We start from the raw sequence: 27,573 nt of genomic DNA on the forward strand, positions 1-27,573 counted from the left end.
GCAACAATATGCAGCCTTGTCGTACTCCTTTCCCAATTTTGAACCAATCGGTTGTTCCATGTCTGGTTCTTACTGTTGCTTCTTGACCCTCGTACAGGTTTCTCAGGAGACGGGTAAGGTGGTCTGGTACTCCCATCTCTTTCACAATTTGCCACAGTTTGTTGTGATCCACACCATCAAAGGCTTTAGCGTAGTCAATGAAGCAGAAATAGACGTTTTTCTGGAATTCTCTTGCTTTCTCCATGATGCAGCGAAAGTTGGCGATTTGATCTCTAGTTCCTCTGCCTCTTCGAAACCCAGCTTGTACTTCCGGTAGTTCTCAGTTCGCATACTGCTGAAGCCTAGCTGGTAGGATTTTGAGCATCACCTTGCTGGCATGTGAAATGAGCGCAATTGTACGGTAGTTTGAACACTCTTTGGCGTTGCCCTTCTTTGGAATTGGAATGTAAACTGACCTTTTCCAGTCTTGTGGCCACTGCTGAGTGTTCCAGATTTGTTGGCATATTGAGTGCAGCACTTTAACAGCATCATCTTTTAGGATTTTAAATAGCTCAGCTGGAATATTGTCATCTCCGCTAGCTTTGTTGTTAGTAATGCTTCCTAAGGCCCACTTGACTTCACTCTCGAGGATGTCCAGCTCAAGTTCAGTGACCCCACTATCATGACTATCAGGGACATTCAGATCTTTCCTGTATAGTTCTTCTGTGTATTCTTTTCACCTCTTCTTAATCTCATCTGCTTCTGTTAGGTCCCTGCCTTCTTTGTCCTTTATCATGCCTGTCTTTGCACAAAACATTCCCTTGATATCTCCGATTTTCTTGAAGAGATCTCTAGTCTTTCCCATTCTGTTGTTTTCCTCGATTTCTTTGCATTGTTCATTTAAGAAGACCTTCTTGTCTCTCCTTGCTATTCTCTGGAACTCTGCATTCAGTTGGATATATCTTCCCCTTTCTCCCTTGCTTTTCGCTTCCCTTCTTTCCTCAGCTACTTGTAAAGCCTCATCAGACAGCCACTTGGCTTTCTTGCATTTCTTTTTCTTTGGGATGGATTTCGTTGCTGCCTCCTGAACAATGTTACGGACCTCCGTCCATAGTTCCTCAGGCACTCTGTCTATCAGATCTAATCCCTGAAATCTATTCCTCACCTCCACTGTATATTCATAAGGGATATGTTTTAGGTCATACCTGAATGGTGTAGTGGTTTTCCCTACGTTCTTCAATTTAAGCTGAAATTTTGCAACAAGAAGCTCATGATCTGAGCCACAGTCAGCTCCAGGTCTTGTTTTTACTGACTGTATAGAGCTTTTCCATCTTTGGCTGCAAAGGACATAATCAGTCTGATTTCGATATTGACCATCTGGTGATGTCCATGTGTAGAGTCGCCTCTGGTGCTGTTGGAAAAGAGTGTTTGCTATGATCAGCGTGTTCTCTTGGCAAAACTCTATTAGCCTTTGTCCTGCTTCATTTTGTACACCAAGGCCATGCTTGCCTGTTATCCCAGTGATTTCTTGACTTCCTGCTTTAGCATTCTAATCCCCTATGATGAAGAGGACATCTTTTTTTGGTGTTAGTTCTAGAAGGTGTTGTAGGTCTTCATAGAACCGATCAACCTCAGCTTCTTCGGCATCAGTGGTTGGGCATAGACTTGAATTACTGTGATGTTGAATGGTTTGCCTTGGATTCGTACTGAGATCATTCTATCATTTTTGAGATTGTACCCCAGTACTGCTTTCCCCACCCTTTTGTTGACTATGAGTGCTACTCCATTTCTTCTAAGAGATTCTTGCCCACAGTAGTAGATATCATGGTCACCTGAATTAAATTCGCCCATGCTTGTCCATTTGAGTTTGCTGATTCCCAAGATGTCGATGTTCAATCTTGCCATCTCATGTTTGACCACCTCCAGCTAACCTTGATTCATTGATCTGACATTCCAGGTTCCTCAACAATATTGTTCTTCACAGCATCGGACTTTCTTTTCATCACCAGACACATCCACAGCTGAGTGTCCTTTTGGCTTTGGCCCAGCCGCTTCACTCTTTCTAGTGCTACTTGGAAATACCCTCTGCTCTTCCCCAGTAGTATATTGGACAGCTTAAGACTTGAGGGGCTCATCTTCCGGCGTCATCTCTTTTAGCCCTGTGATACGTTCCATGGGGTTTTCTTGGCAAGAATACTGGAGTGGGTTGCCATTTCCTTCTCCAGTGGACCACATTTTGTCAGAACTCTCTGCCATGACCTGTCCGTCTTGGGTGGCCCTGCACGGCATAGCTTATGGCTTCACTGAGTTACGCAAGCCCCTTCACCACAACAAGGCAGTGATCCATGAAGGCGTGCACAGACCCACTGAAAACTCACAGATCTTCCACTGAAGGGCAAAGAGATAATTTGCAGAGTTTCAAATCAAGAGCAGCAATTCTACAATTGGAAAGGGCACAACTGAAGGCTACCAACCAAGGGCATCTCAGAGACATACAGTTATATGCCAGTCCAATTGCTAGTGACTGCACAGCCACTGGGTTACAATGTACTACCTAAGAGGACCACTGGAAGAAATTTGCTTTTCCAGAATTATTGGTTGTCTTAGAACAAAACAATGGCATTTACTTTGCATATGAAACCTCAACACTTCCAATCGTACAGAACGTAAACTATTTGAGAGTGGAGGATAAAAGCAATTTAAACACATGAATATGTATGTGGATATAAAACAACAAAAGAGTCTTGTGGCACCTTAAAGACTAAGCAATGTATTATGGCATAGGCTTTCATGGATAGAGGCCTACTTCATCCTGATTAAATGGACTCCAGTCCATGAAAATGGATGCATTTCTTTACTGGTTTTGCTGCAACAGACTAGCACTGCTACTCCTCTGGATATAGATCCAGAGTAACCATTTCTCTTACTACTGAAGCAGGACAAGCACAGCTTTAAGAACTTGTAAGGCCTACAGCCTTGTCAGAATCTAAGAATCCTACCTTCCATTAAAATAAAACTAGTTTTAGTAGACATCAGTATAAGGACCAGGGGCCCTTGCTACTCCTGGCCACCACCCTTAAAACCTGATGTAACAAGATTCTGCACCACTTAAGGCACTGGTATCATAGGCTGAGACATGCCTGCACAGTGGCTTATATAGACATTTCTACCTTGAAGTCAAGGAAGAACTATAGCAGACATGAAGATAGTCTGAAGGGGACCCAAGATTGCTTTTTCCAGGGATGGAGTTGGACACCCTGAGCTCCTCCTGGCTTTGCTGACCCTTCAAAGTACAACTTTGTTCTCCACATGGCTTAGGTCACACCAGTGTAGTATAGCCTTTGAGGATGAGAAGAAGGAGCTTCTATATTCTAGGAGCAGATGCAGAGCTTCAAGTTTCCCGTCACCTCCGACTCTTCCACAATGCAACAGGGCAACCAAGGAGGAGAAAAGAAAAAAAATCTGCTTCACCATAGAACCAGCAGTGGTAGAAGCAAAGTGACCCATAGATGCATTGCTTCACCACTGTTTTATCATACTGGCCCTTCTGATATGGAAGGGCTTCCTAAAAGGCAAGGGAGCACATCACATCAGGTAAGCAGTGTGAAGTATTCTCTCCACTCTACCAGCTCTAGATCCCATATTATCAATGTAGCTTTCTGTACCAAGCAAACTCCACACCCCAATATAGGCTTATTAATGAGAAATGGTTCAAGGGTAGTGTGTGTGTGTATACATGTGTGTAAGTGGGAAAAATAGCATATTCCATAATGATGTGTTGATAAGGCACTTGATCCCCCAAGGGAGCAAACCAAGCCGTATGAAATCCTATATGTCAAAAATGTTGCATTACCAGCATCGGAGTAATAGAAGGTTGAAAAAAAAATAGGCACGCATTTCAAAAGGTCTGCCAAATGATACAGGGTTTTTAGCATAGATCTCAAAGCTGCTCTGAGAAGGAGCATCACCATGTTACATTTATCTCAACATTTTAAAGGGACACTAGTATCCTAGTATTCCAGCATGAATCCTTTCCATTTCCCAGTTGAGAGATTTAGTCATGTAATATGAAGGCCACCTGTACAACTATAGAGGTAACAGCGAAATAATTTAGCACTGTTGGATTTTTTAAAAAGAAGAATGTAGGTTTTAGCAACTTAGTTTTTCAATCAAAAAACAGCAAGTACACACAACTCATGGCTGCATTCACACATAACAATGAACCAGGATTTGTTTTAACCATGGTTTGTTGAACTAGCCAGGAACAGTCTTGCACGCAAGCAAAGAAACGTGTTTGGCTTGTTTCACTAATATCTGGTTTGTTCCCCTCACCCACCCACCTCTTTTGCCAGTTCCTCTTTTGGCTGGTATCCTAAACATCTGCACAGTGGTCAAATACCAGCACAGCCTCACCATGTCACATGCTCATTTGCCATTGGCTAGCTATACAAACAGGACAGGGAAACCTCCTTGGATATCTAGACATGCCCAATTTTGATTGATTCCTGAGTTAGCTAACCTCTTCCTACTGCTGCAAAGGAAGAGAAAAAGTTCTCTCTTCATGACTGCTCACTGCCCCCGCCCCCATAGGATGTCCCTAAACCGGATAGCAGTCCACATGGGTGACTTAGTGGAGGCAAAACAATATGGGAATACTTTCCCATTGATACTTAATCACCCCAAATGTTTTTTTTTTAATGTAATTACTCCACAAAAACTTTCTGGATCTCAAACCAGGGTATTTACCCTGTGTGAAGTACATGCTAAACTTGGAGATGCTTTAGCTCATCGCAGGAAAAATAACTTTTCAATGCCTCTGAAGGCCAATGCAATCAGCACCTAACTTGCTGTTGAGCAATCCCTGAAATCCACCCCTCATGAATCTTTTCCTCCTCACCAGAATCCACTCATTCCATAAACCCACAAGTCTGGTCAATGGAATGAAAAGTACCTTGTGGTCATTTTCTCAGTAACACAGCTGAGTGGAAATTCAACCCATGAAGAAAGGTCAGTAATACTTTGTTCCCTTTGGCAGTTATTTATTTTGCCCTCCATGAGTGCAAAGGTCAGAGTATCCTACTAAGAGTTAAGTTGTGTTTTCAACATGCAGTCCTGCTGAGATGTTAGTAAACCAGGCAGAGGTCCCTTTAAATTTTCCTGTCTTGAGAGGGAGGAAGGGAGAGTGTGAATTTGGGAAAAGTGCCATTGGGAGTCACTTAGCCTGTGCAGCCGTTTTGATTTTCAGCTGCTCTTGTCTTGCACCTCTTTTACTTGGCAAGCAGCTGGGGTGGGATGCCCAAACAAACTAGGAATAAGCAGGCTTTCCAGGTTTGGATGTAACAATAAACCATGTTTAATACAAACCAGATCATGTAAACCAACTACAAATCATGGTTTCAAATTGGGGAGCGCTGCTGAAAATTAAACTATGTTTTGTTGCTCGACATTCAGGTTTGGACATTCAGTTAGGCTAAATCCTACCTCTGTGTGAAAGTGGCCTATATAAGCTTATGTTCATTCCTTAAAGACCTTAAAGTCAAAATACTCTTAGGGCTGAGGCCTAAATCTTTCCTGCCTCATGTTTTACCTTTGGGGGGGAGGGGGAGAAAGTATACTTTTCCCCTTTCTGATATGCAAAGACACTGTAAACAGCAATCAGATCTCACATTCCACCTCTGCAAATCCAGTCCTCCTTCATAACCTCCACTACAAATCTTTAAGACATCTCCTAATAATAGCCAGTGGAGTCTTCATCAGATTACTCCAGCTGATAAGGCAAGCTAACTGACAAACGCACCATAAATGCATTCTTAATAATGCAGTTGGCACAATACACAAATTTCATTGAATTTATTGTTCTCACTCATGTAACTCATTCTGCATAGCATTATTTCTGTCTTATTTATTGCCCACAACCCATTAATACCACTGTTGGGTGTTTTTAAATGCCAGATTTAAATACTGTTTTTTTGTTTTAAAGTGCTGGGATAAATGTGGAGTCCTGAAGCATGGCATAGTAAGCTGCTTTATACCAGGCCACCTCCTACAGGCTTGTCTTCTCTGACAAGCGTGGCTCTCCAGGATCATGGGCAGAGGAGGGACTTTCCCTTCACCTGTTACCAAATCCTTTTAACTGGAGATGCCAGTGACTGAACCTGGGACCTACTGCATGAAAAACATCTGATCTACCTCTGAGCTATGGTTCCTCCCCAGCCTTAGCCAAATCACTAACCTGTAACATTAATAAAGCTTGATTTAAGTTAGTGGCACTACTCAGTTTCAATCATCAGTAAACCATCTCCATCAAGGAAATGAAATAAAGTAAGCCCTCTCCTCCTCCTCCTCCTCTTAAACTCAGGGTTGAAACTGTGCCTTTTTTGTAAAAATGCACTGCAAGCTGAATAACTGCATGGGGGGGGGGGCACACAATGAAACCAAAATATAGAAACTGAGCTGAATTATATAAACAACATCCAAGACCAATATTGGCAATAGAACACAGTTGGGCGCTACCCCAAGCCAGTAAATAAAAAGCTGAATAAAAGTCTCTGTTTCACTCTCATTCACCTATCAGAAACACTAAATGCCAAAGCGAGTAAAAAGACATCTCGATGGCTAGTACAAGCACTTATGGCAGATTTGCTCTGTCTGGAGTAATGCTAACAAAGAGTCTGAATAGAAGATAGGTTGTGGCTTCCAATCCCACAACTGCAAGCTGAAGTGGGTGCATTTAATATTTTATACATTTATAGCATGGACTGAAAACTCTTCATATTTGTTAAATCCATTCCATCTGTGTTTTGCAGATTGTCAGGCATCTTTCATTCCATCATCTGCTCACTGAAGGAATTGGGATTTTTTTAGGGATGTACAAGAATTTTGTTCCTCTTGCGCTAATGCACATTAGCACAACTGCACAGATCCTCCCAAAAGTTAAGAAACAGTCTGCAAGTTTGCACAACTTGGAAAAAGCCAATCCACTCCGGAATCTGCAGGATGGTTTCAGAGAAATCCAAACTCATTTGAATCCATTGTGGATTTTGCCAACATCCCTAGCACACACTTATGCAGAGGCAGAGCTTCATCAGAAAGTATATAGGGACAGTATATCCCCCACAGAAAAAAAACACAGGTAGTTCATAACAACCTTAACCTGAGTTAATTTTACAGGTTAAACTAACCTTCATATGAGTCACTGAACAAACAAAAGATCAAACATTAGCAATGATGTTTTTATTGGTTTTTATTGTACTGGCTTCCCATCAAATATAGAGCAAATCTGATATGAGAGGGTTCACATACCTTGTTGAAAACCCAAATTTCTCCATTCACTGTTGGCCTTGGGACGCCATGTCCATTGTAGTGGAAAAGGACCCTCTCTTCCTTGGCATTTCGACGCAATGAGGTACATAGTTTCTTAACTTCATCCACTGTAGGATCAAGGCTCTGCTTGTACCGGGCCTAGTTGCAAAAAACAAAAGAAACCAAAATAAAGAATGAATTACCCAAGTTGATGTTTGCATATTCATGAGAATTAACAATAACCTTAAAAGGTCACCACATGCACAGGAAGGGGCACATGTTCATTTATCGAAAACATACGAATCAATAAGTAACATACGTGTGTCACTTTTAAACTACCTTTGTATGCTACCCATGAACTCTCTTTTACATTATTAAACAACTGAATAAACCCTGATAACTTTAAAATGTCTACTTTCTATAAAAGTGTCTCTCTCTTCATAATGCATAAAGCCTCCTACAAATTATATTAGTGCCAAAGGAACTATCCACATTCTTGAAATGATTTCAGGGTAAAGCTAGAAACACTGCAACAATTTAGACCTAGACAATAGGTCATTAAACTTTCAGGAAGGCAGAGATTCCAGTCTAAAAGCTTGTTCAAATGAAAGCTTATTGTAAATTATGCCCCTAATTCGTTTTTCAAACTCTCTAGCAGACCAAGGCCAGGCTACAAAGAGCTACTTAGGTTCATGCATAGGGCATGTGGTAGGCAAGTGGAATTTTAAACCTTTTTCTCTCTCTTGAGTCCTGCTGAAACAGAGCTAAGGTCCATCTAGGCCAATATACTGCCTCCAAATGTGACCAGCAAGATACCTTTGGTGACCCCACAAACAGGCACAAGGGCAATAGACTTCCTGTTCTTTGTCCCCAGTATCTGGTTTTCAGAACTATACTGCCTCTAAACACAGAGGTTCCATTTAGCTGCTTTGCTGCAATAATTTCCACTGCCGGAAGGAAAACATGTAAGAATATCACTGACATTCTACCATGTACACATGGCACATACAAAGGTAGAGAGACCTCGATGCTTTGACTTAGATTCCTGCATTGAGCAGGGGGTTGGACTCAATGGTCTTGTAGCCCCCTTCCAACCGTATTATTCTATGATTCTATGAACTCTCCTGTGCCCTAAACTACTTGTTGATTTGTCTCAACTGGGGGGGGGGACACTTGGTCATACCTCCCCTCCCTTTTCTAATGTGGACTGTAACGCCCGTGGGCAGAGAGCACAGTAACAAGTACAGATAAACTTGTCTCAGTCCCAGATCAAAGACTGCCTCTGCATTGTGGCTGCAATAAAAACCCCTCCCATGTGGTTGGGCTGTACAATGTACTATGCAAGCGCCACATTATTTGACCTGCCCAGGTCACCTGGTGATGCCAGCATTACAACTCCATCAAGGCAGCTGGTGTGGGAAGTTACCAAGCCACTTGCGCAATCCAGCAGTTACATAAGTTGAGAGCCAGTATGGTATAAAGATTAGAGTGTTGGACTGGAACTCAAAGAGATCTGGGTTCTAGTCCCCCCATGACCATGAAGCTCACTGGGTGACTTTGGGCTAGTCACTGACTCTCAACCTAACCTACCTCAGAGGGTTGTCGTGAAGATAAAATGGAGAGGAGGAGAACACTGTAAGCTGCCTTGGGTTCCTTGCAAGAGGAAAGAGCCAGGATATAGTCTTCTCCCAAAAGAGGGTCTATGACCCCCCTGGAAAAGGCCAAGTACAGGCTGAAGGGGCAGGATTGCAGCTTGAGATCGATAGGCATACGGTCAAGGAACACCTAATTACTTGGAATGAGTTCAAATCTCCAGGGCCAGATGAACTGCATCCTAGAGTAATAAAGGAACTGGCAGAAGAACTCTCAAAACCCCTGTCTATTATCTTTGAGAAATCATGGAGGACGGGGGAAGTGCCAGATGACTGGAGGAGGGCTAACGTTGTCCCTATCTTCAAAAAGGGTAAAAAGGAGGAACCTGGGAACTACAGACCAGTCTGACATCAATCCCTGGGAAAATTCTGGAGCAGATGATAAAGCAATCCATCTGGAAGCACCTTGACAACAATGCAGTGATTACTCAAAGCCAACATGGATTTGTCAAAAACAAGTCCTGCCAGACAAATCTGATCTCATTTTTTGATCAAGTAACCTCCCTTGTGAACTGTGAGAATGCTGTAGACATCATATACCTTGACTTCAGCAAAGCTTTTGACAAAGTGCCCCATGATCTCCTGATGAGCAAACTAGCTCAAAGTGGGCTAGATGAAACAACGATCCGGTGGATCCACAGTTGGCTACAGAATCGGACTCAAAGAGTGCTTATCAATGGGACCTTCTCAAATTGTGGAGAGGTAACGAGTAGGGTACCGCAGGGCTCAGTCCTGGGCCCAGTGCTCTTCAACATTTGTATTAATGACTTGGAGGAGGAGGTGCAGGGAATGCGGATCAAATGTGCAGATGACACCAAATTGGGCGGGATAGCTAATACTTTGGAAGACAGAAACAAAATTCAAAGTGATCCGGATAGACTGGAGCGCTGGGCAGAAAACAACAGAATGACATTTAACAGGGATAAATGCCAAGTTCTGCACCTAGGAAAAAGAAGCCAAATGCACAGTTACAAGATGGGGGATACGTGGCTCAACCACACTACAAGCGAGAAGGATCTTGGAATTGTTGTCAATCACAAGCTGAATATGAGCCAACAATGTGATGTGGCTGCAAAAAAGGCAAATGCTCTTTTGGGCTGCATTCATAGAAGCATCGCTTCCAAATCCCGGGAAGTACTAGTTCCCCTCTACTCAGCACTGGTTAGGCCTCATCTGGAGTACTGTGTCCAGTTCTGGGCACCACACTTTAAGAAGGATGCAGACAAACTGGACAAGGTTCAGAGGAGGGCAACGAAGATGATCAGGGGACTGGAAACAAAGCCCTATGAAGAGAGACTGAAAGAACTGGGCATGTTTAGCCTTGAGAAGAGAAGACTGAGGGGAGATATAATAGCGCTCTTCAAGTACTTGAAAGGTTGTCACAGAGAAGAAGGCCAGGATCTCTTCTTGATCATCCCAGAGTGCAGGACACGGAATAATGGGCTCAAGTGACAGGAAGCCAGATTCCGGCTGAACATCGGGAAAAACTTCCTGACTGTTAGAGCAATACGATAATGGAACCAATTACCTAGGGAGGTGGTGGGCTCTCCCACACTGGAGGCATTCAAAACGAGGCTGGACAGCCATCTGTCAGGGATGCTCTGACATGCATTCCTGCATTGAGCAGGAGGTTGGACTCGATGGCCTTGTAGGCCCCTTCCAACCCTACTATTCTATGATTCTATGATACAAGTGTAATAATAGATAAAACAGAGTAGCTTTTTCTCTGCTCCTGCTGACATATCTTTTCTGCAAAGTCACTATCATTTGTGCACTCTAATCTAGTATTTTTCATGTTTAGCTCCCATGGGTATTCCTCCAAGGAGGAAAAGCAATTTGTCTACATTGCCTCATACTCTTGCATTGGTCCTATTAGTTTGGGCAGGGTTTGAGCCAAGACTGAGAAAACCCATCCATTAATATCTGCATTATGAAGTCTGCTTAATGCTTACAATAGTGGGGTGGGCGGGCGGGGGGGGGGGGAATGAGAAGCAAGCAATAGCTTCAAGTTTAAAGGGCAAAGCAAGGCTACATCTAAACAAAGACATACTATCCAGTTTTCCCATGTTGCACAGTGCCCTTTCACAATATGTTTTTGCAAACCACCAAAATGTACTATAGCTTTTTTATTACATCAGAAATGGTCTCAGTAATCTTTCACTACCAATATTATTTTCAGGTGTTTGTGCCTTTTATAGGAATAAAGTAGAAATTTAACACAATGTTTAACACAATTCTTAGCATTTGGGGCTGTTCAGTGAAAACTGTGCCTTGCAGTGCAATATTTCACCCCACTCATCTGTGTTTATGAGCAAGAGACAAGCAGCTGCAAGAAAGATGCTAAGGTTTCTCACTCAGTGATGTTGCTCACAGTAGACTGCATTAATGCAAGCATTGCCTTCTATCTCACTCTTGTATCTTACAGCGCCATTATGAAGGTGCTGATTTGCAAAATGTATGCCCTAAATCACATTCTGCCTGTTGGCACCTTTACAAGACACTATAACCAAGCCTTCAAGTGGTAGGCAATTTTTCAGTCCCTGCATCTTATGAGGAAGGGGATTAGAGACAATTTCTTAGCTAGAATCTCCATCATAGCTTAGCATGAATATTAAACTGAGCTCACAATTAATGAAGGTGAATGGATACTTTAAAAAAGGAAAGCATGCCTATCTAACAGAACTCCACATAGGATAAACTATATCGCTTTCACATTTATAAACAAAGGGTTGCAGGAGGAGAAAATGGGAGAAAAACAGAGAGCCTCTAAATGAACAGTTAAATGCCTACCTGTCAACCAAGGATTTTTAGCCTTCACTTTATTAAATAGCATTTCACCCAGGATGAGATAAGTAACCAGCAATTTGTTTTGTTTGTGAAAGCACTGTAATTCTCCCTTTAGAGAGAAATGGAGGAGAAACAAGGCAGTGATTAGGGAAACTTCAGGAAAAGTTCGTCGATTCACAGTTCCTTATGGTGGCATGGCCATATCAGAGATAGGATTACTGTCTGGATCTCCAGAGCTTCAACTAGCAGCATCATGGGCTGAGGCTAAGATAGATAAATAGCCTAGCTCCAGACAGGCAAGAGTAAATCTCATAGACTGTGCTAAGCAGGAAACCTGTGTGCCTTGTCACAACCTTGCCATGTGGCGGAAATGGCTGGATATTGCCAGATCATAGGAGTTAAATTGGCCTGATTAGAATTTCAGCAATGGATTGATGATGTTGTCACTTCACCTATCTAACTGGGATCCAGTATGTCTTTAATATATATTTTTTGTTGGATGAGGCATAATTTCAGGACTAGCGATGATGCTGAGATCAGAGAGAAGAGTCATTGCCTCTACATTTCCTCCAGCTTCAGAATTCTGTGCCTATAACACCTCATCTAAGCCTCTTCCCTTTAACTGCAAATTCCTCCACACCACAACCGCCCACAAAATACTATGTAATATCAACTACCAGTTATTAGAGTTCCCTTAATCACTGCCCTGCTTCTCCTCTATTTCTCTCAAAAGGGAGAATTTCAGTGCTGACAAAAACAAAACAAATATGATAGACTCCTACTAGACTCCATTATTTTGAGGATTTGAGTTCACAAATGCAACAAAAGTTGTTCCCACTTTTTATAAAACTCTGACATGCTTGGTTCCCGAGACACCCCCCCCCACTTCCTTTCCCCTCACTTTTTGTTTGTTTGTTGAAAACATAGAATCAGATTCTTTTTTTTAAAAAAAAAAAGCAATACCAGATTCAAATCTGAAAGCCAGTTCTTAGAAATAATCTCTTAACTCAGTCGTTGAGGCATCGTAGTGTGTGGAATCCATTACTCATCTGAAAGCTTATGGAACTGCATTAACAATAGAGTGCATTAACTGTGTGCTATTCCGTGGTTTTCCTGCTAACAAATTATGGCACAGAAATGTATTGAATATGATGGATCTTCATGACAATTTTAATTAATGGGTTTTCACATTCCAATCTCCCTATAATTTTATCTAGTCCCTCTTCAAATGAATTTCCTTTTATGGCTGGGGTGGGCAACCTTTTTTTTTTTTAATCAAGGGCCACATGCCCTCATGGGTAATCCATTGGAGGGTGCATGACAGCAGTGGGTGGGACCAAAACCTAAAGTTACTAGGTCACCCCTTTTCTCTCTCTTTCTGCCACCCCCTTTTCTCTCTCTTCCTCCTCCTTCTCACCCAATAGGCTACCAGGGAAGAGAAAACATTTTTGCCAGAGGTTTGAACTGTTTATATGCAAAGGGCTTGTATGCACAGTAATCCCTGTCCATCTGACTACTGGTCTGGAATATTTGCACCTTGTGTTGGGTCAGCAGGACAGATTAGGGATTCTGTTGGTGTACCACCCACCCCGCTGCTCAACAGACTCCCTATCTTGCTGCCTCTATTGAATCCTCTATCTGCCACCAAACAGAGCTGTTCAGAATCATCCGGGGGCTATTACATTGCAGCCCTAAGGACATTGTAGATCCATCTGAGGCCCGCTGTAATACATTTGCTAGGCACTTCCAGGATAAAATCTCTTGCATCCGCCGGACTTAGACTCCAGTGTTATAGCAGGTAAATCAGGTGAGGTATTCAGAGTACAGCTTTGTCCTGTTTTCTTAGAAGAGTTTCAGTTGGTACAGCTCGAGGACACTGACAAGGTGCTTGGACAGGTTCATGCAACCACTTCCATACTAGATCCTTGCCCCTCTTGACTTATAAAAACCAGCAGGGGGGGAACAGCCAGCTGGGCCAGGGAAGTGATTAATGCCTCCTTGTGAGAAGGAGTGGTCCTGGGCTGCCTGAAAGAGGTGGTAGTGAGACTACTCCTGAAGAAATCCTCCCTAGACCTGGTAAATCTTAATAATTATAGGCCAGTGGCAAATGCTCCATTCCTGGGCAAGGTCCTTGAGCGAGTGGTTACAATCCAGCTCCAGAGACTCTTGGATGAGACCGATTATCTGGATCCATTTCAGTCAGAGTTCAGCCCAGGTTTTGGCATGGAAACAGCCTTGGTCGCCCTGTATGATGACCTATGTCAGGAGAAAGACAGGGAGAGTATCACTTTGTTGCTTCTCCTTGATCTCTCGGCAGCTTTCGATAACATCGACCGTGATGTCCTTCTGGGATGACTGTCTGAGTTGGGAGTGGGAGGTATTGCACTGCAGTGGTTTCACCCCTACTTGGATGATCAAGTCCAGAAGGTAGTGCTTGGGGAACATTGCTCAGCCCCATGGGTTCTCCAGTATGGAGTTCCACAGGAGTCAGTTCTGTCCCCGATGCTGTCCAATATCTACATGAAACCGCTGAGTCATCATGCAGCTCTGCTTCTCCTTTTCATCTTCACTGGGTGAGGCTGTGAATATGCTAGATCACTGACTGACTGCAACAGTGGACTGGATGAGGGTCATAAACTGAAGCTCAATCCAGACAAGACAGAGATGCTATTAGTGAGTGGTTCTTCTGACCAGATGGAGGGTGCTTAATCTGTTCCAGATGTGGTTGCACACCCCTTGAAGGAGCAGGTTCATAGTTTGTGGGTTCTTCTGCAGCCATCTTTGTCACTTGGTTCCTGGCATATTAAGGTGGACACAGCTCTCCCCACAATCTCGGCGTTCAGAGATACGTGGCGTATAATGTCACGCCAATTACAGTTTGACCCATTTTCCCATGCCAAATTGACTTTATGGGGAAATCCAGATTTAAAAATTGGAAAGAAAATGTTTTTGTGGTGGACCTGGACGGATAAGACGATTTTTACCCTGGATCAATTAATGGGTGTTGATGATGAGTATTTGCCATTTTCAGCTTTGTGAGATAAATTTGATTTGCCTGCTACAGCTGAATGGCGGTATTTGCAATTGCAAGATTTGTTAGCATTTAGATTCGGCCCCACTGCTTTTACTGCCTTGGAGTCCCCTTTGCTACTGGAAACACTTATTGAAGCTAATACTTATTATCAGTAAACAAATATGATACACAGGGTCTTCAGCAGGAATGGAAGAAAAAGAAATGCAAGAAAGCCAAGTGGCTGTCTGATGAGGCTTTACAAGTAGCTCACGAAAGAAGGGAAGTGAAAAGCAAGGGAGAAAGGGGAAGATATATCCAACTGAATGCAGAGTTCCAGAGAATAGCAAGGAGAGACAAGAAGGCCTTCTTAAATGAACAATGCAAAGAAATCGAGGAAAACAACAGAATGGGAAAGACTAGAGATCTCTTCAAGAAAATTGGAGATCTCAAGGGAACGTTTTGTGCAAAGACGGGCATGATAAAGGACAAAGAAGGCAGGGACCTAACAGAAGCAGATGAGATTAAGAAGAGGTGGCAAGAATACACAGAAGAACTATACAGGAAAGATTTGAATGTCCCTGATAGCCATGATAGTGCGGTCACTGAACTTGAGCCGGACATCCTAGAGAGTGAAGTCAAGTGGGCCTTAGGAAGCATTAGTAACAACAAAGCTAGCGGAGATGACAGTATTCCAGCCGAGCTATTTAAAATCCTAAAAGATGATGCTGTTAAAGTGCTGCATTCAATATGCCAACAAATCTGGAACACTCAACAGTGGCCACAAGACTGGAAAAGGTCAGTTTACATTCCAATTCCAAAGAAGGGCAACGCCAAAGAGTGTTCAAACTACAGCACCATTGCGCTCATTTCACATGCCAGCAAGGTGATGCTCAAAATCCTACAAGCTAGGCTTCAGCAGTATGCGAACCGAGAACTACCGGAAGTACAAGCTGGGTTTAGAAGAGGCAGAGGAACGAGAGATCAAATCGCCAACATTCGCTGCATCATGGAGAAAGCAAGAGAATTCCAGAAAAACGTCTATTTCTGCTTCATTGACTACGCTAAAGCCTTTGATTGTGTGGATCACAACAAACTGTGGCAAATTCTTAAAGTGATGGGAGTACCAGACCACCTTACCTGTCTCCTGAGAAACCTGTACGAGGGTCAAGAAGCAACAGTAAGAACCAGAGATGGAACAACCGAGTGGTTCAAAATTCGGAAAGGAGTACGACAAGGCTGCATATTGTCACCCTGCTTATTTAACTTATATTCAGAGTACATCATGAGAAATGCCGGGTTGGATGAATCAGAGATCGGAATTAAGATTGCCGGGAGAATTATCAACAACCTCCTATATGCAGACGATACCACCCTAATGGCAGAAAGCGAAGAGGATCTCAAGAGCCTCTTGTTGAGGGTGAAAGAGGAGAGTGCAAAAGCTGGTTTGAAACTCAACATTAAAAAAACGAAGATCATGGCATCTGGCCCTATCACTTCCTGGCATATAGAAGGGGAAGAAATGGAAGCAGTGACAGATTTTACTTCCTTGGGCTCCAAGATCACCGCAGACGGTGACTGTAGCCATGAAATTAAAAGACGCTTGCTCCTTGGGAGGAAAGCTATGGCAAACCTAGACAGCATAGTAAGAAGGAGAGACATCACCTTGCCGACAAAGGTCCGTCTAATCAAAGCTATGGTTTTCCCAGTAGTAATGTATGGCTATGAGAGCTGGACTATAAGGAAGGCTGAGCGCCGAAGAATTGATGCTTTCGAACTGTGGTGCTGGAGAAGACTCTTACGAGTCCCCTGGACTGCAAGGAGGTCAAATCAGTCCATCCTAAAGGAAATCAACCCTGAGTGCTCATTGGAAGGACAGATAATGAAGCTGAAGATCCAATATTTTGGCCACCTAATGCGAAGAGAAAACTCCCTGGAAAAGACCCTGATGCTGGGAAAGACTGAAGGCAAAAGGAGAAGGGGACGGCAGAGGATGAGATGGCTAGATAGCATCACGGATGCAATGAATATGAACTTGAGCACGCTCCGGGAGAGAGTGCAGGACAGGAAGGCCTGGTGTGCTATGGTCCATGGGGTCACGAAGAGTCGGACACGACTGAACGACTGAACAACAACAACAACATTTTGCCTAATCAATGGATCACCATTTTGGCATCTGTTTCTGATATGTCTATGGATCACCATTTAAGTCTTATTCAGCAAAAACTCTTGTTTTGGGTCTACTAGATGCTACAACATCTCTTTAATAAAGGTTTGTCTAACTCTGCTAATTGTTGGAGGCATAATACAGTTAACTGTTCTTTTATTCATATGTTTTGGAAATGCCCAATAGTCACCTCCTTCTGGGAGGAAGTTATCATATGGATAAACTTCATATTGGAACGTTCTTTAATATTTGCTGATATACATGTTCTCTTAAATTATTTACCTGCTTCTTGAAATGTGACACATGGTCAGCGTAAATGGGTTTTTCATGCCCTCTTGACTGCTAAAAGACTGATACTACAACACTGGAAGGATAAAAGCTCACCACTGCAATGAATTGAAGACCTAACAACACTAGCAACATTTCAAAGAGTGGCATATAGGGGCCACTCACAAATGGACTTCTACTTGGATATTTGGTCTGCATTTACTGAAGTTTATGTGTAATCTTTTCCTTTTTCCTTTTTTTAGAATATTGCAATATTTGAAACTTAAAGCATGTAGTTACACTTGCAATTTTTTTTAAAAAATGTTGTTTTGTTGAAATTTATAATAAAAAAATTGATTTAAAAAACTGTCAGTTGAGGCTCAGGTGGCCTCAGTGGCACAGAGTGCCTTCTACTAACTTCAGTTGGTGGCCCAGCTATGCCCCTATCTGGACAGGGATAACCTGGCTTCAGTTGTCTATGCTATGTAACCTCCAGGTTAGATTGCTGCAATGTGCTCTATGCGGGGCTGCCTTTGAAGACAGTTCAGAAGCTGTAGCTTGTGCAAAATGCACATGCCAAGACCGATAACAGAGACAAGAAGGTCCGAACATATAAGACTGACTCTGGCCCACTTGCACTGCCTGCCTATATACTCCTGAGCTCAACTGAAAGTGCTGGTTTTAACCTATAAAGCTTGGGACTGCAATACCTGACAGAGAGCCTCTCCCAACATGAACCTCCCCAAACTCTATGCACAGAATCTAAGGTCTTCCTTTGGGTGCCTCCTCTGAGGGAGGCTTGGAAGGCAGCAAAAAGAGAGAAGGCCTTCTCAGTGGTGGTTCCCCAACTGTAGAATGAGCTCCCCAACGAGGCCTGCCTGATTCCAACATTTTTATCTTTTCAGCACAAAGTTAAGGCCTATCTCTTAGACATTTGGCAGCATATGATGAGTTTTTAATTGGTCCTATTTGTCTTATGGTTATGGTTGCTTGGGGCCGCAGTGGCTTAGTGGTTAAGACGCTGAACTGCAGACTGGAAGGTCGGCAGGACAGCAGTTTGAGACCCAAGTGCCGCGTGACAGAGTGAGCTCCCGTCTTCAGTCCCAGCTCCTGCCAACCTAGCAGTTAGAAAGCAAGAAATTGCAAGTAGATAAATAGGTACCGCTTCGGCGGGAAAGGTAACAGCATTCCGTGCACCTCGGTGTTCAAGTCATGCTGGCCACATGACCATGGAAGCATCTTCAGACAGCGCTGGCTCTTCGGCTTAGAAATGGAGATGAGCACCACCCCTTAGAATCGGATACGACTGGTTGGGGACACCTTTACCTTTACCTATGGTTGTTTGCTCAAGGTTGTTTTTAGTTATCTGTTGTCTCCATGTATACTGTTTGCTTGTTTTATGTAAATGGTTTTTAAACTCTGTATACTGTATTTTAATGTTTTTAATCTTAGTAAACCACCCAGAGAGCTTCAGCTATGAGGCAGCATAGAAATGTTATAATTATAATTATAATAATTAATAATAATAATAACACTGAGGGTCACCTGGATTCCTGACTTATGACATCACTCCTTTTAGTGGCAGCAAGTTCTATGTTGCAGAGGGGCATCCATGTCTGTTGCAGCAAAAAAACCCATGAGTTCTGTGGCAACTTAAAGCCTAGCAAATGTATTGTGGCATATGCTTTTGGAGCCCATTTTGTCAGACACATGGACTTCCACTATGCACTAAAAAGGGGTGTGTGGTAGTTTTAAGCAGACTGGATGTTGAATTGATTAGGCATCCCTTAGTTCTAGCTTCATGTAAAAGGATGAATACAACTCATATTTACTCTTAAAAGGTTTAATCACATTAATTTGGTTTATCAGTTAATCAACCAGCAGTTCACTCAGCTACACTATCTGAAGCTTGTCTGAATGTTGCCACTACCCCTTTAAAGAAAAGGGGGGAAATGTGCGTTTTTGACTATTTATGTGTTCCCTGTGTATGCAACATAACACTATAGGAAGAAAGCAATGTAAAGAGCCCAAGCTGGTTCTTTTGGTTCATGGTTATTTCCCCCCAGATGTTATCCTGTCAAAATGAGTTCTCTAAAATAGTGTCCACAGCTGTTGTGCCTTTTTAATGACAGCACAAATATTGTACAAACAGTAAATCAGGATGTTAGATTCCACATAAGCAATAAACCAACAAACAAATAAAACCCATTTTCATCTCGTGCAACTGCTGCGCAAAGTTTCCTTTCCTTTCCTTTCAAATGAATGTTCTCTTCTGCCATAAGCCATTTTGGTTTCTTTGTATCTTAATAACACAAAGTCAGGCCTATTTCCTACAACTATTGCCTACGACCACAGTCCTCATCCACTCCCAGTCAAATTAATTATGAACAATAGGCTATATATACTCTGAAGAAATGACAGAGGGATTAAATTTGCCTCAATGCAAACAAGAAAAAGTGAGCAATTAACAATGTACATACACACTGGGTTCGGATGACACGATAACCAACTATGGGTTAAATAAGCCACCATGGTTATTTAATCCATTGTTGGTTATGTCATCTGTCAGGAATTTTTTAATTCACAATGGTGTATTTGGCCAAAATAAGCCATTCTGATAACCCACGGTCCCACCGTGGGTTATCATGTTATCTGGCACTCAGCATAGATTATTCCGATCACCGACAGAGCTGCCTAGCAAGAACAGTCAAAACCGTTGTGGCCACTCTGGTCCAGCCTGCACAGTTCTTTTTCTGAGATCTGACAAGAAGACTGTCAGGAGCACCCTTGCTGCCTTCTGAAATCCTCAAAGTAGCCAGAATCAACACAGAGACGATAGGGCTCTTTTCCAAGGCTTTATTAACATTCAACCTAATGACTCTTACAGATGCTAATTCCAGGAGCCTAATGAGGGAAACTTAAGAGAGCTGCCTACTTGGGGTTTCTAGCCTTAGTGAATCAGATGATCTCCGTTTGGAGGTAAAGGCAGAAAGCCTCTGAACTTAAGGGCTAGGAGGCGAAAGTCCACCCCTTTCCCGTGGGGCATCGGGGCGCAGCTGCTGACATCGCGCCAAGCGGGCTGAGCGCCACCTCTCGGTGCCCTCCATCTCCCGCTTGTCCCTATGCCGGCGCCTAGCATCCAGAAGCTGCAGTTGTCCCTCCCCCTGCCCGTCAGGGTCGCTACCACTCTCAGGAATGTAATCAGGGACGGGCTCTCCCTCTGGCAGCGCCTCTGAACAGCGCACAGGTTCCTCTCCCACAGTTTCTATCTCTTCCTCAGAATCAGAACTGCTTTGGGGCTCTATGGGCTCTGATCCAACCCTGACAACGATGAGGGACAACCATAGCCAAATAAGCACAGCCTTCCCTGATACCACACTATAGTTACAAAATGACAGCCTTTCCCAAGTACAATGGCAGCCTTGCACAATCACACTGCCCCACTACAGCAAAGTTGTACAATGACAGGCTTCCCTGATTCCTTCTCTGAAACTGTCCAACTTGAGAAATAGGTGAATAGGGAAAGAACTGCTCACTTTTCCATGAAGAAGCACAGTTTTGCAATAATCCACTACAGCATCTGAAGGCTCCCCATGAGGGCACCCACCTGTGCCATTTTGCCCCATTCCAGCAAACTGCCTGAGAGTTAAAGCTCCCACCCCCTTTTTCCTGTTATGCACACTTTTCCATGAAGAAGCAAAATTGCACCAATATCCACTACAGCATCTCAAGGATCCCATGAGGGCACCCCACCTGTGCAATTCCAATCCTCTTTTTCCTTCTCTGGTCACTTTTCCATGAAGAAGCAAAATGGCTATGGGGTGTGTGTGTGTGTGTGTGTGTGCGCGCGCGTGCGCGCGCACATAATTACAGTTCTGCACAATTTCGCTTTAACACTAAAGTGCTATAGCAAACACAAGCAGCTCTGCCAGCAATGTCTGGGAGGGGGTGAAATGTGCAACTCCACTTTATTGTCACCAATTTTGGACAATAAAGGCATCTATGCCAGCAATGGCTATGGTGCTAAATGCACAATTGAGGATTTTGTCCCCATCCTGCAAACCCCAAGGGTTTATTTGTGCCACCCCCTTTTGTTGCACCCGGGGGTTTCCCTCCTCTGGGGAAATTGCACAGGGATTTGATGGTGCATCAGGTGTCTCCCAACTAGGAGAGGCTGCATGTGAAGTTTGGTCCTGATCCTACAAACCTCCAAGGTGCTGTAGCCACCCCCCCCCTTTTTGTTATGCCCAGGGTTTTCCCTCCTCTGGGGTAATTGAGCAGGGGTTTGATGGTATGTCGGGTGCCTTCTGTCTAGGGGAGACTATGTATGAAGTTTGGTCCTGATCCTGCAAACTTCGAGCACTTTAGAGCCACCTCCCCCTTGCCAGGGTGATGCTGGAAGCAGTGAATTCAGCCCCTGTACTCCACCCCACACCTCCCCCCTCTTATTGGGATATTATGGAAGGTTAAAACAGGCTGCTGCAATGTTGTCAATGGGTGAAACAGTGCCACTGCTCCGGCAGGAGGACTGCAATGCTCCGGCAGGAGCTGGGGGACAGGGGGCTGAAGGATGACTCAGATTACGCACAGTAACTTAATAAACTATGCACAGTAACTTATTAGCCTAGTCGTGTGGCAGGGCATCATGGACTATTTCAAAAATAAGCTACTGTGAGTAACTTATTAAGCCACCATGACTTAAAGTGAAATCCAAGCGCGGCCACCATTTCTAACCAGCTAGAACCTTTCATCATATTATCACACTTTTATTCCACCCCTCCTTATATGAGCTCAAGGGATCATACATGGGACTTAATTTATCGTCACAACTGGTTGAGGAAGGTTCTGTGACGACACAAAAACTTGCCTAAAGTGGGCTGCATGGCTCAGCTAGAACTGGAGCCTGGGCCTGGTCTTCCCACATCCCAATCCAACACTCAAACCTTTACACCACAGGCACTGTAAAATAAACTATATATCTTATCTGAACTCACCATGCATCTCACATGTAGCTCGATATCAGGGTCTTATGTAAACAGGATGCCCATTTATATAAAACTTAGATAATGTTTCAGATGTTCCACAGGCCATTTAATAATTTAAAAAACATTCTGCATATATGTGGAAGGACTTTAAAGAGCTGAGACCAAGAAGCCAAAAGACAGCTTCCCAGATTGGTAGGAGTATGGATCTGGGGTCCTGATTCTGTCAGGGCCCAGTCAAAATAGATTTTTTTTAGATTATCAAGGTGAAACAAAGCCACTTGTGCAAAAAGATGACAGTTTATTGATAGAAAACAGATGCAGAATAAATATGCAAACAAAGCTCATATCTCTCATCAGCCAATGAAGCTGTCACAGCTGGGTGTCTATATGGGCCCCTAAGATAGACAAGAAGTCATCTCTAGAGCCACAAGTTTCTCCAGGCTGGTAGCACGCTTTCCCCCATGCAGTGAGACCCAAGGGCAAAGCCAGTGGGTTGGATTTTCACCTTAATTCAGGAACTGAGAGGCAACGCCCCTTCCCCTTCTCAGAAGAAGCAAGAGGGCTTCTCTTTCGCTTCTCACAGGAAGTAAAGAACAACATCCTTATCTCAGAAAGATGAGGTAACCAGGCAAAGCCATAGCAGATGTACAAATGTTGACATATGGAGCTCTACGTACTTGATACCAATTAAGGGACGTGAGAGGCCCACCTTAGTTAGCTAAAGCTGCTGGCTAGGTCAAACTACACCGGTCTCTAGGTGGTTACCAACAGCATATAGGAATGCTGTGAAGTCCACCTTATTGCTCACCAACAAACTCACTACAGTAGGTGTCAATGCGTTTCGAAAAACCAGTTCTTTATCAAGGGAAATTTATTGCTATTTGTACTCCTTTGTAAAAACTGCTTGGAAAATGTTTCAAGCTGCAATACTGGAAACTACCAGTCTTTGCAGCTGTCATTTTATTTCTTGACTCTAAAGATTCTCCCCACACTCCAAGACACACATTTTCAGAAGAAAGGCCCACTTATTGCAAATTATCCTGTAATCTAGAAAGCAAGTGTTGCTTTCTATTTAACTACTTGACACTATAGACAACAAGGAATTTCATGCAGGCAAGTGAGTGGGCTAGCGGAGGTGGGCCAAATCACTCTTGTTGCGCCTCCACCAGCATGCTTGTTTTCTAGGCTGGCTGCAGAGGAAGTGAAGCCCCTTCCACTGCAGCCAGCACAAAAACCAAGCAAGTTGGCTGAGAAGGGACAAAGCAATCCACCCCTCCTTGGGCAGCCTGCTGTGTTTCTGTGCTAGACATGCAGAAAGTGAAACTTTTTCCTTCACATCTAGCACAGTAACAATGCTAGTAGGTGGAGAAGAAATGGATCACTCTGTCCCTTCCTCACCAGCCCACCATGTTTCTATGCAAGGAGTACAGGAGGAAAAGCCCCACCCTGCATGCTCACAAGCAGGCTGGTGGCAAAGGGACAGAGAGAGAGAGAGAGAGAGAGAGAGAGAGGAAGTGGTTTATATTGAGTCAGACCATTGGTCCATCTAGCTCAGTATTGTTGACACTGACTGGCAGCGGCTCTCCAGGTTTGCAGACAGTGCTTTTTCCAGCCCTACCTGTGACCTTCTGCATGCAAAGCATGTGCTCTACCAATGAGCTACAGTCCCTCCCCTGTGCCTCCTTCACCAGCCTGCCACGTTTCTAGCCTGCTTTTTACTCATAAGAGGGAAGGACAGAATGCTCTTTCCATCTTCCACCAGCCCCCCTTCTGACTAAAAAGCAGGTGAGTAAAATAGTTTTTGCAGGCTAGTAACTTGGGGGGGGGGGGTTAAAAGGCTAATTTAAAGTCAGACAAATGTTCTCCTTTGACAGTATCAAAAACTAAAGGAGACCATAAAGGTCTTAGGCACATCAGAGTCTGAATGTTTAGCACAGGTTGAAGCTTGACTAGAACTAGTTAATCTCAGAAAAAAAACTGTTTCCAAAATCTTGCAAAAGGAATTCGGATTTACAATCAAGCAACCAATTTTAGCATGGTTAGAGCTGCAAGAAGTGAAACATTTGTTTAGGAACACCGCACGCACCCACCCACCAATAGCCATATCCTTTATTTGTCATTCCAGGGCAGTTACAGGATAAACTGAAGTTCTTGTTCCAGCCATGCAAGCCTACCGTAGAAAGGCAGGAACCTATGGCTTCAATCACAGAAAATACATATAAATATGCAAGTTTAACCTTTTGTTACATCCAGGCTCCAGTGTTCTTTCTTTCCTTCCTTCCTGTTGACTTTTGTTTATCCCTTCCAAATATCCTGAGAGTTCGGGCTTGCCGTTGTATCAATTTTACAGGCAAGTTTATGAGTTAAAAACTTTTAACTAAAGTTTTTTGGCTAAAGAGTAAACGATCTCCGCTCCAGTATCCAGTTTCCAGTCTTCAGTTGGAGTTAGCTGATAAGTCTCCAGGAAGTCCATGCTGTTCATCTGCCAGGAGGGTTGAAAGAGACTACTGATTCCAGACTCAACTACTGCTAATGAAAGGGGATCATCTACAGCAGAGCTTTCCAAACTTTTCATGTTGGTGACACACTTTTTAGACATGCATCATTTCGTGACACGGTAATTCAGTTTTACTAGCAAACCAGAGGTTAAACTAACCCGTTATAAGAGATACGGACACATACATAAATTGTAATAACGAAATGTATGGAGATAGAACATATCTCATGAAAACCTTTCATTTATATTTTTAAAAATATATGATTTGTAAGATAACATACATTGTTGTCATTTATGAGTAACAGTATGTAAATATGTGCAAGAATTTTAAAAAGTTGAATGCCACCAATAACTAATTACCATTTTAATGGGATGTATGAGGTAGATGGGATGAACACAGCTTTTCAATATTTGGTGGAATATTAGATAAAGACACTTGCATTTCGTCATCAAACATTTTTAAGCTTCCATGTTTCAGTGTCTTTAAGTTTGCCATCGTGGAAAAGGATACTTCACAAATGTATGTAGTAGAAAATTGCAGAAGAATTTTTAACGCTTTTTTAGCTATGTTGGGATGCATTTTTGAAATGCGAATCCAAAAGCTAAGTCACCCTGTTCATGCATCATTAACAGATTTCGATCATTTTTTATGATTCTAATTCTTCTTCTTCAATAAGTGAAAAGTTCCTCGTTGCAGTTGAAAGAAATGGATTTCTGATCCAATCATAGTCTTGGAATTCAACATGTGGGAAGTAATGATGAACTTTCAATCCAAGCTATGTTAAATGGCCAACAATTAGCGAGCTGATATCACATATCACATTTTAGCTGGCACTCAGCAGTTTTGGAAAACATTTCAAAATTTCCTTCTTTCACTTTCCTTTTCCAAACTGCTATTTTGTCTCTCCCCTTCATGGATCACTGCCTTGTTGTGGCGAAGGGGCTTGCGTAACTCAGTGAAGCCATAAGCTATGCTGTGCGGGGCCACCCAAGACGGACAGGTCATGCTGGAGACTTCTGACAAAATGTAGTCCACTGGAGAAGGAAATGGCAACCCACTCCAGTATTCTTGCCAAGAAAACCCCATGGAACGTATCACAAGGCTAAAAGAGATGACGCCGGAAGATGAGCCCCTCAGGTCGGAAGGTGTCCAATATACTACTGGGGAAGAGCAGAGGGAATTTCCAAGTAGCACCAGAAAGAGTGAAGTGGCTGGGCCAAAGCCGAAAAGACAGTCAGCTGTGGATGTGTCTGGTGGTGAAAAGAAAGTCCGATGCTGTAAAGAACAATATTGTTTAGGAACCTGGAATGTAAGATCAATGAATCAAGGTAAGCTGGAGGTGGTCGAACATGAGATGGCAAGATTGAACATTGACATCTTGGGAATCAGCGAACTCAAATGGACAAGCATGGGCGAATTTAATTCAGGTGACCATCATATCTACTACTGTGGGCAAGAATCCCTTAGAAGAAATGGAGTAGCACTCATAGTCAACACAAGGGTGGAGAAAGCAGTACTGGGGTACAATCTCAAAAATGATAGAATGATCTCAGTACGAATCCAAGGCAAACCATTCAACATCACAGTAATTCAAGTCTATGCCCCAACCACTGAGGCCGATAGAAGCTGAGGTTCTATGAAGACCTACAACACCTTCTAGAACTAACACCAAAAAAAGATGTCCTCTTCATCATAGGGGATTGGAATGCTAAAGTAGGAAGTCAAGAAATCACCGGGATAACAGGCAAGCATGGCCTTGATGTACAAAATGAAGCAGGACAAAGGCTAAGAGAGTTTTGCCAAGAGAACACGCTGATCATAGCAAACACTCTTTTCCAACAGCACAAGACGCGACTCTACACATGGACATCACCAGATGGTCAATATCGAAATCGGATTGATTATGTCCTTTGCAGACAAAGATGGAGAAGCTCCATACAGTCAATAAAAACAAGACCTGGAGCTGAGCTGCTTCTTGCAAAAATTTCGGCTGAAACTGAAGAACGTAGGGAAAACCACTAAACCATTCAGGTATGACCTAAATCATATCCCTTATGAATATACAGTGGAGGTGAGGAATAGATTTCAGGGATTAGATCTGATAGACAGAGTGCCTGAGGAACTATGGGCGGAGGTCCGTAACGTTGTTCAGGAGGCAGCAACGAAATCCATCCCAAAGAAAAAGAATTGCAAGAAAGCCAAGTGGCTGTCTGATGAGGCTTTACAAGTAGCTCACGAAAGAAGGGAAGTGAAAAGCAAGGGAGAAAGGGGAAGATATATCCAACTGAATGCAGAGTTCCAGAGAATAGCAAGGAGAGACAAGAAGGCCTTCTTAAATGAACAATGCAAAGAAATCGAGGAAAACAACAGAATGGGAAAGACTAGAGATCTTTTCAAGAAAATTGGAGATCTCAAGGGAACGTTTTGTGCAAAGACAGGCATGATAAAGGACAAAGAAGGCAGGGACCCAACAGAAGCAGATGAGATTAAGAAGAGGTGGAAAGAATACACATAAGAACTATACAGGGAAGATCTGAATGTCCCTGATAGCCATGATAGTGCTGTCACTGAACTTGAGCCGGACATCCTCAAAAGTGAAGTCAAGTGGGCCTTGGGAAGCATTACTAACAACAAAGCTAGGGGAGATGACAGTATTCCAGCTGAGCTATTTAAGATCCTAAAAGATGATGCTGTTAAAGTGCTGCACTCAATATGCCAACACATTTGGAACACTCAGCAGTGGCCACAAGACTGGAAAAAGTCAGTTTACATCCCAATTCCAAAGAAGGGCAATGCCAAAGGGTGTTCAAACTACCGCACAATTGCGCTCATTTCACATGCCAGCAAGGTTTTGCTCAAAATCCTACAAGCTAGGCTTCAGCAGCATGTGAACCAAGAACTACCGGAAGTACAAGCGGGGTTTCCA

The 27,573-nt window shown here is 43.2% G+C and overlaps 1 protein-coding gene across 13 annotated transcripts in view; it reads right to left on the reverse strand.

The window, feature by feature from the left end:
- RPTOR (regulatory associated protein of MTOR complex 1) overlaps positions 1-27,573 on the reverse strand; it is a 493,211-nt gene that overhangs the window by 299,915 nt on the left and 165,723 nt on the right. For all 13 annotated transcript variants that reach the window (XM_084837711.1, XM_084837700.1, XM_084837701.1 and 10 more), the window contains one exon: positions 7,282-7,440. In XM_084837711.1, coding sequence (XP_084693837.1) covers positions 7,282-7,440 — 159 coding nt within the window. The remainder of the gene's footprint in view (positions 1-7,281; positions 7,441-27,573) is intronic.

This window comes from Heloderma suspectum, chromosome 2 (assembly GCF_057233095.1).
Source record: "Heloderma suspectum isolate Gila_16-S chromosome 2, 16-S_ref, whole genome shotgun sequence".
In the NCBI taxonomy this organism is placed as follows: domain Eukaryota; kingdom Metazoa; phylum Chordata; class Lepidosauria; order Squamata; family Helodermatidae; genus Heloderma; species Heloderma suspectum.